Source organism: Microtus ochrogaster, chromosome 10, assembly GCF_000317375.1.
Source record: "Microtus ochrogaster isolate Prairie Vole_2 chromosome 10, MicOch1.0, whole genome shotgun sequence".
Classification (NCBI taxonomy): domain Eukaryota; kingdom Metazoa; phylum Chordata; class Mammalia; order Rodentia; family Cricetidae; genus Microtus; species Microtus ochrogaster.
In genome coordinates, this window is record NC_022016.1 from 75,239,475 (window position 1) to 75,250,433 (window position 10,959).

At 47.0% G+C, this 10,959-nt stretch overlaps 1 protein-coding gene across 1 annotated transcript in view; it reads right to left on the reverse strand.

Annotated features, from left to right (window-relative positions):
• Nucleotides 1–8,887: 8,887 nt before the first annotated feature.
• Nucleotides 8,888–10,959, reverse strand: part of Cpt2 (carnitine palmitoyltransferase 2) — a 25,137-nt gene continuing 23,065 nt past the window's right edge. The window contains exon 5 of the mRNA XM_005353534.2: nucleotides 8,888–9,475. Within this exon, the coding sequence (XP_005353591.1) occupies nucleotides 9,144–9,475 (332 nt within the window). The 3' untranslated portion in view covers nucleotides 8,888–9,143. The remainder of the gene's footprint in view (nucleotides 9,476–10,959) is intronic.

A 10,959-nucleotide genomic window follows, 5' to 3' on the forward strand; every position in this document is an offset into this window, starting at 1 on the left:
CCAGGCTGGTCTCGAACTCACAGAGATCCGCCTGCCTCTGCCTCCCAAGTGCTGGGATTAAAGGCGTGCGCCACCACCGCCCGGCACTTGTTTGTATTTATATGTAGGTGTGTGGGTGTGAGTGCAGATGCCTTCAGAGACCAGAAGAGGGTGTTGTGACCCACCCAATGTGAGTTGTAGGCACCAAACTCAGGTCTTGTGCAAGAGCGGTGTGTGCTCTTAGCTGCTAAGCCTTCTCATCTCTCTAGTCCGTGTTCTTCCACTTCTGAGAGTAGAAAAAGGCATGCCATCCCCAGGCTGGCTGAGAGGGTCTAACAAAGGGAGCTGGCAAAACTGGCTGTATCTGAGCATGGTAGGGAGGGGCCGACCCTGCTTCCTTTCAAGTCTGGCAACTATGTTGTATTTACTAAGCCCCTGAGTTTTCTTTTTCTGAGCACTTCTGCCCCTGACAGAGCAGGGCTTCCATCCTCCCCCAAGTCATAGGCTACCCTAGAAGCAAGCTGTAGCCCTGGACTGGGAAAAGCCTTTCTTGTTTGTCGTCTCTATATTAAGTCCATAACATTAAATATTAAAGGGATCTCTTGGTTCTAGAAGGTGAAGGAACCCAAGTAGTCATTAAGAAGTAAAGGAAAAATGAAACAGATTGTGCCAAACAGGTATCTACCCATTTAACAGAAACAGCAACAAAGAAACTCTTAACCAACTAAAACTCAGGAGAACACCAAGAGCAAGTGTGGTGTTCAGTAAGTGATGAGACACTCAAGTGCTCCCCTTGGGGTCAGGGTGGAGTGAGGACTCCCCCTGTCACTGCCTCCCTTCCACGTGCTGGGCCCCACCAGAGTGATGAAAGAGCAAAGAACTTAGTAAAAAGTCCAAAAGAGTTGACAGGTGCTAGATTTAAGATCTATACAGAAATAAATGGCATTTCAATACATTAAGCAAAACATAATTTAAGAAAAGATGCCTTTTCTAATAGCAGCCTAGGGTAGGCTGTCTTTGGGGACAGAGTACTTGTACAGCATGCATGACTCCCTGGGTGCACTCTCCAGTACCACAAAGAAATGTAACAGCAAGAAAATACACTCCTTCCTCACAGTCGCTAGGATTTAATCTTAAAGGAATTTACAACAATGGAGAATAGCATTAAGCATCACTGAAAGACATTAAAGACCTAAGTTATGATGACAGATAGGAAGATTTGATGTTCAGACACTCATTTTCAAAAAATTTATATGTATAAACTTAAATGAAATTGCAGTTACGGTTTAGTGGAACTAAACTTGAGTCAGTTCTGAAATCCCCAATTCACAGACTTATGTCCCACATGGCACAGTGTACAGAGAAGTGGCAGTTAAGCTAGCATGGTATTAGCTCTGTGGTAGCCAAGTAGATTGATAAACAGGTCAAACAGACCCATTGATGTGAAAAAGAAATTGACAGATGGTGTTGCAAATGAACATGTTAATTATTAGCTCAGTGTGTGCAGGGACAAATGTTCAGTGAGGCGAGGCTGAGCCCTGCTTCACTCCCTGCAGAGGTATTCCTCCCGAGGCTTGTCAGCTATGGTGTCTGATGCCGAGGGGGATAGGGGAGTGGTCACTGGCCTCAGCATCAGCTTCACTGCGAATCCTGGGCAAGTGCCTCCCATCTTGGGACCTTATTTTCTTCATGTGAAAAATGACAGTTTCGGCTGTGGAGTGTGTTACTTGATGAGATTAGCCCAAACGGCATTACCAGGCCTGCTCACTGTGCTAGCTGTAAATAAAAGGCAGTTTCCCGAGTCTGAGGCGATGGAGGTGCGAGCAGACTGTGGAGATCAGAGGACACGTCGCAGGAGTCGGCTCTCTGGTTCCACCATGGGTTCCAGTGATCCAGTTCAGGTCATCAGCTTTACAAGTGCCGTTACCCATGGAACCACCACCTTACTAGTCCATTTTTAAGTTTGTGTACGGGAGGGCACACGTGTACCATGATGCATGTACAGAGGACAAAGGATGTTTGTAATTATGTGTTTTCTTTCTACCATGTGGGCTCCTGGGAGTCAAAATCAGGTTAGTGACAAGCACCTTTATCCACCGAGCCATCCCACTGCTCCCTACTACTGGCTTTCGTTTGGACGTTAAGTAAAAGTGCTCAGTCTGCCCTTAAATTATCCCTGAGCCGCTCTTTAAGTATCATCTTTAAACATGTTTTTTTGTGACGGACAGTGTGAAGGTTGTGGAGTGTTGGGCTGCCTGCTTTGTGTACAGCAGCCTCTTCTGCTTCTCTGTGTGAGGAGAAACACCCAGGGCTGTGCTTGGCTGGCCGTGGCAGTCATCATACACAGGCGCCAGTGGGTGAGCCCGGAATGGGTCCAGGTGGTGTCCTGGTGGGTCCCTGGGGATGAGGGAAGGAAGGTGGCTTTCGGTCCAGCCCTCCAGAAAGCTGCAGGGCTCTTGGCACTGGATTTTTGTTGTTTGTTTGTTTCCTGGCGCCTTTTATGCATCTACACATCCCTTTGGCATTGTTTCCCAAGGGCTTCTCTAATGCTTAGAATGGATGTTACACCGGAGCTCACACATTTGGGAACATGGGGGGGGGGGGACATAAGCCGTTAGCTGCAGTGTCTCTTCAACCAGTCTTCCCCACTGAGAAAATTGATGAAAACACAAGTTTCCCGGCTTAACTGCCTGCCCACCAGACATGCCTCTCCCAGGTTAGAGCCTAAGATTGTCTAGCAGAAGCATTCCCAGAGGAATGGGCTGCATCGTCACAGGAGGTGGTGTGGGGCTGCCGCAAGTATGGACCCGATGCTGACCGCATGCTTAGCATGGGGTGAGCCTCAGTACACGGAAACAACAGGAAACAGTAATGATAGGATCAGTGTGCAGACAGGAGTGCCTGGCGGTAGGGCTCATGTCCATAATCCCAGCACTCAGGAGGCACATGCAGGTGAATCTCTGAGTTCAAGGCCAGCCTAGTCTAAAGAGTGAGTTCCAGGACAGCCAAGGCTACACAGAGAAACTCTGTCTTAAAAAAATAAAACAAAACAAAAAGGAGGGGGAGGGGAAGAGGAGAAAAAGAAAGCAAACAGGCTACTCTATTCTCTAGTGACCCAGTACCCACTTGGAACCAGCCCAGGGCCCCAGCTGTCAGTGCCCTGCAGCCTCCAGATGGAGCCAGCCTGACTCAGACCTGTCAGCCCTTCTTGGCATCAAGAACAAACTTACGCCCGTCATCAACTGCTTCTGACATGCTAGAAGAATCTGGCTGTTTTCAGATGTAAAGATAAAACCTTTTTCCTAGCAGCTGCCTCTTGCTACTCCCTAAAGTAGGAAACAGCGGAAAAGGAACTTGGCCTGTGTTCCTTAAAGAAAGGTGACAAGAGCAGATTCTGCCCACTACCTTCCAGTTAGGGAAAATGGTTCAGAGCAGAAAGAAAATCTAACACAAGGAGAAAGCCATGGATGCGGATTAAATTTAGAGCCAGTTAGGAATTATTCACAGTATTTCATTTAGGATAGATCTGTGGCCTCCTGTGAATCAAAGTACCCGGGAATCAGAAGTGATCTCAGGCCACAATCAAGTACAACAGTGACGAGACCAGGGAGTTCTATTAGTTACTTTTCTGTTGCTGTGCTAAAACACCATGACCAAGGCAACTTGCAGCAGACTTTATGGCAACTCCAGAGGGATAAGAGTCCAACAGGGCAGGAAGCATAGCAATGAGTGGCAGGAATTGGATACTGAGAACTCACATCTTGGACTGGAAGCATGGAGCAAAGAGAGAAAATCCTTTCCCCCTCAAAGCCAGTCCTCAGCAAGGCCATACCTCCTAAATGTCCCCAAACAGTGCTACCAATTGGATGCTGACAGCAGCTAGTACCAGGGACTAGGGTATTGCTGTGATAGGCCTATGTGTTTGTTTGGAGGAATTTAGACTATGGTACTTTGGGTTTGGAAAGCAGTGGAATGCTTTAAACACTACTTAAAGAGCCGTACACATACTAGTAGGAGCATGGAAGACAGCAATGCTAAGAGTTATTTGAACTATGTAGGGCTCACTAGAGGTTTTAGAGGGAAAATTTGAGCATGTTGCCTAGAGGTCATTCATGTGATATTCTGGTAAAGAAAGTGGCTGCCCTTTGACCTTTTCCAAAGAGTTTGCCTGAGGCTAAAGTGGAGAGTTTTGGATTAATTTGTTGGCAGGAGAAATCTCAAAACAGCTTAGTATACAGACTCTGTCATGTGGATATTAGTGGTAACGCTAATGAAGATTTATAATGAAAAGGAGAAAGCTGAGCAATCACAAAAAGTAAATTTTGAGGAGAAAAAGAGCACTAGGAGTGGAATGGAGCTAAATCCTATGTCCAAGGAGATAAACAGATTAACAAATGGATTAAAGGGCAAGATCCCACCCAGCCAAGTTTCCAACACATAGAAAGAAACTAAAGAAAAACTTAGATCCAAGTGGGGAGGGACATGCTTTTAATCCCAGCTCTTCAGAGGCAGAGGCTGGTGGATCTCTGAGTTTGAGGCCAGCCTGGTCTACAGAGCAAGTCCAAGCACAGCCAAGCTTAGTCAGTGAAAGACAAAAAGCTGGTGAAGGTGTAATTGCATGCGGGGTGGGGGGGGCATGTTTCAACTCCAGCAAGCAGCAGAATTTAGCTTTGGCACTTGATTCTGGGTTTAGAGTTAAGGGTAGAAGAAAGGAGATATGGAATAAGGCTGCTGAGGCCAGGCATGTGTCAGGGGTGTCCCTGAATGGAGGTCTAGTAGAGAGGCCGTGTGTGAAGCTGTGAAGTTGAAGCCTGGACTGCCTTGGAGAACCCAAATGTTAGAGATGCCAGAGTCCTGGCACACCTGCCAAGGAGAGCTGCTAACAGGGAGTGGAACCGGAACAAGAGAGAGACGTGTGCTGCAGTCAACAAAGCGGAATGGAGCTGGAGATCTGAAGAGCGTTTTGACAGCAGACATGGGGATGCAGTTCGGAGTTTGCCCAGCTGATTTTGGTCTTGCTTTGGTCCAGTATTTTCTTGCTATGCTCCTGTCCCTACATTTTGGAATGGTAATGTAAATCCTGTGCTATTGTATGTTGGAAGTGCGTGATCTGCTTTTTATAGGAGATTGCAATTAAGAGATTGCATGAATCTCAGAAGTGACTTTGAACTTTAGAACAATGTTCAGACTGTGATAGACTATTGGGACTTTTGAAGGGACTAAATGAATCTTGCATTATGATATTGTTATAAGCTTATGGGGGCCAGAGAGTGGAATGTTTTAGTTTGAATGTAATGGGTCCCCATAATCTCATAGGGAACCACACTATTAGATGTGGCTTTGTTGGAGTGGGTATGCCTTTTGGAGGAAGTGTGTCACTGTGGGGGCAGGCTTTGAGGTTTCATATGCTTAGGCTATCACCCAGTGTTATCAGTAGACTTCCTGCTGTCTTCTGGTCAAGATGTAGGACTCTCAGCTCCAGCAGCACATCTGCCTGCACACCGCCATGCTCCCTGTCATGACCTCCGAAACTGTAAGCAAGCCACCCTATTTAAAGGTTTTCTTTCTAAGTATTGCCATGGTCATGGAATCTCTTCACAGCAATAGTAGCCCTAACTAAGACAGGGACCAAATATTCAAATGCCAGAGACTAAAGGAGGATATTTCTCATTCAAACCACAGAGTGGGAACAGACTAGGTAATGCGTGCTGTGTGTAAAAGACCGGGACGCTAAGCAGCCTAATGAGGTTCCACACAACACTCACTAGGGTCTGGAGGTCACCCTGGGAGATGCACGTGTGCAAAAAGTAGGGATTTAACCAGGGGAGAGACACTAGGGAGGTGAGGGGAAGGGGCATCAAAACCAGCACATCCACCGGTCAACTGGGCATCATACACTGTTTGCCTCATACCTGGTTCCCTCAATAGAGCCTGGCCTTCCTCTGTGGTCCTCTGGCCCTTGATATCCATGGAGACCGAGTCCCTCGTACTGCCTCAGGCCATGCAGCTTGTCTCAGGATTGACGTGTGCTACTAGTGCTCAGTTTCTCTGCTTCTGCAGCACTCGGACTGATCTCCATCGGCTCCCATGTCACAGCCTCACAAGCCAGGCTGCCGGAGATTCTTTCATTGCCTGTTTAAAGCTATTCTAGCAGTTCCAGTGTGGAACAGCCTTTGATTATCACGGTCTTTTACACCAGAACACTGTTTAGACCCCTGTCTGCATGCTCGATAAGATTTTCCCTTCTCAAAGGTCAGACTCATGGAGTATCTTTGGTTGCTAATGGGCCACTCCCTCCGAATTGTGACCATATTCCTCCCAGGTTTGGGGGTTCCAGGAGGGGCTCTGTTTACTAGCCCTCTTCCTCTTTTGGCTCCTTAGTCATAGAAAACATTCAATCAACCTCCATTTTCCTATCTGTTTTATCCAATATTCCTGCTGAGTCAGCAATGCTAATGCCAAAGCCATGAGACTCATGTCCCTTTCTTACTGTCACCATGCCCCCACATCCCCAGTCTCCCTCTGGACTGTCCTTGCCCTGCCTCGCATAGATCTCTTATTACCATAGCAACTGCTTGCTGATACCTCCATCCCTGGTGTGTTACTCACACAGGTCTCAAACATCTCTATACCCTGCCTATCAGGCAGGCACAGCACTCCATACCGCCTGGAGGAAGCCTGACATCCTGGGATTTCCTGCACTGACCGCTCCTGCCCTGCTGGCCACACCTTAGTTACATATCTCGCTAATTTTTGCACTGCCCATGCCTGGACCACTCTTCCCACAAAGCCCTATAGGAAAACACCACCATGTCAAAAAAAGTCCTCCACAAAATACCCTGTTTTAGTTAGGGTTTTTATTACTGTGAAGAGACATCATGGCCATAGCAAACTCTTACATATAAAAACATTTAATTGAGGTGGTGGCTTACAGTTCAGAGGTTCAGTCCATTAGCATCATGGTGGGGAGCATGGCAGTGTGCAGGCAGACATGGTGGAGAATGGTTCTTGATCGGAAGGGAGCAGGAAGTGGACTGTAACACGAAGTGAAGTTAAGCAAGAGACCTAGAAGCCTGCCCCCATAGTGACACACTTCCTTTAACAAGGCCATACCTCCCAATAGTGCTATTCTCTGTGAGTTATGGTGGCCAATTACATTCAAACTAGCATATAATCCCACCCCAATCACACAACTCCACTTCATCTGCTGGTCTCCTCCTCACATCAGGGACACCATTGCTCTTCCCCAAATCACCCCATGTTCCTGTATCCTGCTGACTATGCCAAGTGTTGCTAAAATGCACTCCCAGGGGACTGTAAGCCACCCTACCTAACTGCTTCTCCCAAGGTCCCGGTGAACTGTAAGCCACCCTACCTAACCGCTTCTCCCAAGGTCCCAGTGACAAACTGAAGCACAATTCCACCAAAATGCACTGTGAGGAACTAATGAGTTTATTGGGCTTCCTTATAGCACATAGGTGAGGGGTTATTTACAGGAATGGGCACTTCTCCCCTAACTGGCCACAGCTGGAAAGCTCTACCCGACAGAGATCAGAGAACCACCCCACTCTACCCCAGTCTTCCCTGGCCTATACAGCTCAGTCTCAACTTCTGGCCCATCCCTCTGCGACCACATCACCAGCAGCTGTCCTCACCAGGATGGACCATACCCTCTCAAACCAAGGGCCAAAACAAATCTTTGCTCAAGTTGCTTTTTATCACAATGACAAGAAGAACTACAACTACATCACCCAAGCCGCCATTTTATCCTGAGTCTAAGACAAGAAGAAAGGCTCAGGAGAGTGACAAGGACACTGGGCACTGCTATCAGCATGCACCAAGGGGTGCTGCAATGCCATCCCCCTGAACCTAAGTGTTAAGTATAATTTTCAGCCTTCCATGATTCAGTGGTGCATCAGTCTTAACCAGTGATGCTACAGGAAACTAGGTATTCAAATGCAGTCAGAAGCTCCCCCAGAAAACAGGTAAGAATGGGCAAACATCCCAGCAGACCATGCAGAGCATCCATGTGCCAGGAACTTCACCCAAGGTATAGCTAATCCTGATATGAACATCTCATCATGGAAACTAGAAAGAAGATTAAATGAAGGAATGAATAAGAAGTGATTCGTAAGGGACCTGTATCAGAATTCCAATCTCTGCTGTACCAAGAACTCAGTAGGATGCCACTGGAGACAGTAAGATTATATACAGACAAAAGACATACATACACACACACACACACAGCAAATTTTCCCTTCATGTTACAGCAGCATCCTAACAAATGGGAGTGAAAAAAGTAGTGCTCATTCCCCTAAGTGGATAGATTCTCTACTACAAAATATATACATGTGTTGCTACCTAAATTAGCACACAGGCTCCTGCCAGTGAAACACATGTCTATTGGAACGGGAATTCCTGGGAAAAAGAGATGGCTCTAAGGTTAAGAACACGTGCTGTTCTTCCAGAGGACCCAAGTTCAGTTCTTAGCACCCATATCAGACAGTTCGTTATCGCCTGTAACTCCAGGCTCAAGGGGTCTGGCACCTCTGCCTCTGTGAGCACCACACTCACGTGCACATAGCCACACGCAGACACTCAATTAAAACAAATAAAAATAATTAAAACTGGAATGTCTCATCTGGCTAGAAAGGAATAAAATCAAGAAGTCTTCTAAGCCATGTGAAGAGCTATTGCAGCTGGCCTGCCAGGAGCAGGTTAGTCCACGCCTTAGGGAGCAGTGCATTCAAACAGACTGCACCCCAGAGACTGGAGCAAGCTTACAGATAAACAGGACCCATGTCACCCCAAGGCTGGGGTCCCCAGGCCACTGATCATGCTGCTGCAAAGTTCTTTGAGGAATTAGGAAACAAGGTGGGGGAGAAAAAAATGGAATCGTATCTCCAAGCAACAACTGAATTTTATTTCTGTTTAAATAATAAATACACTGAGTTAGTTTTCCAAACCTTGTCTTATGAACAAAGGGCTTTAAGTGGCAATAATCTCTCATGATCTTCATCTGGAATCTTCCAGCACATACCTGCAGCACTGACTGTTTAAGCACCTTGGTACTGGCTTTGTTAGACACAAAATAGTACCTACCGGCTACATGGACACCCATGTTCAGGATGAGGAAGAATGGAGGCTTTTCACCCACCGAGAAGCTAAGTTTTGATGGCCTTGCCTTCTAAGGTGTCGAACACGTCTTCTAAGCACTTCTGGACACAGTGGAGGAACTCTCGGGCATTGCGTCCTGAGTAGGAGGAGACATTGCAGCCCATCCAGTCATCATGAACAAGATATGCGATGCCAAAGCCATCAGGGACCACAGGGGCGAAGCCACCAATGCTCACTGCTGGGCTGTTCAGAGTGCTCGTGGACAGGATGTTGTGGTTTATCCGCCCGTATGCAGGATCTAGGTACAAATCGGGTAAGGTGATCCCTCTGGCTGTTGCCAGATACCGTAGAGCAAACAAGTGCCGGTCAAAGCCCTGGCCTGTCGGAGACAAAATGGAAAGCCAAAGCCTTAGACTCTCCCCAGTGAAGAGGACAGAAGCAAAGCCCCCACCACGACAGGAACCATTTTCACACAACAGTGGGACAAGGGTCTCTTCTACCCCTGCACACATGCCTCTAGCTCAGCATAGGGCAGGTCACTCCAGAATGCCTAAAAACTATATTCTCAGCTGTCAATAGACAGGCTAAACACGAGCCTAAGTGAAAGCATGATGCTAAAACACTGATTTGTTACACGCCGGGAATCCCAGAACCTGGGAAGCTGACGTAGGAGGATTGCAAGTTCAAGGGTGGCATGGACAACATGGCAAAAACCATGTTTTAAAAACAAACAAAAGGCCATGCGTGGGGACACACACCTTTAATATCCCAACATTCAGGAGACAGAGGCAGGAAGATCTCTGTGAGTTCAAGGCCAGCCTGTTATACATAGTAAGTTCCAGGACAGCCAGGACTACATAGAGAGGCCCTGTCTCAAAAAACAAACAAGGGCTGGAGCGTTGGCCCTGTTGAGAATTTGTTCTTGCAGAGGACCCAGGTTCAAGTCTCAGAATGCACATGGTGGCTCTTAACTGCCTGTAACTCTCTCTTCTGACCTCCACAGACATCAGGAATGTACATGGTGCACATGCATGCATGCAAGCAAAACACTCACACATATAAAGTAATAAATCTAAGAAAATAAGCAAAAAGACTGAATCAGCCAATCAGTCAAGACGGTAGGAGAGACGTGAAGAGAACAACGGACTTCACAACTGAAACAAAGCTCATTGGGTAAGGCCCTAGGTTCATTCCTCAACAACACACATGCACACACACACACACACACACACACACACACACACACACACACACACACAAATGCATACACACATACATACACATACATAATACGCCCATGTTGGGGGCTGTGAACCTCCCAGATCCTGAATTTCTGGTAAACAACTTGTAATGCTTGCAGCTGTTCTGAGCAAGAGACCCTCAGAAGTTCCTGATGGCTGGAGAGTGGTTTCTGGTGGGTTTGACTGGAGCGTGGCTATCAGTTAAGGATCCCTATATAAGCGGCTCTGGTACACAATAAAGGGGCATTCTTCGGGCATTCCTATTTCAAGGATGACCCATGTCTCTCTGTCTGTGTGTCTTTGTGTGTTTCAATCTCCAGCCCCTTGCCTGGTTAACGAACTGTATGGTAGCGCATAGAGCGCAGACAGGCGTGGTACACTACACACACACACAAATATACCCATATACACGCACATACACAATACACTCACATACACACCCACATACACAATACACAAACACATATACACATACACACACACACACACACATACTGGGTTTGTTCTTCAACAACACATATGCACACAGGTACACGGCGGGGGGGGGCGCAGAGAAAACTGGGGTAAAACTCAAAGTTCCCATGTAAAAGACTAAGTGGGAGGAACAAATTGGAAAAAGCAT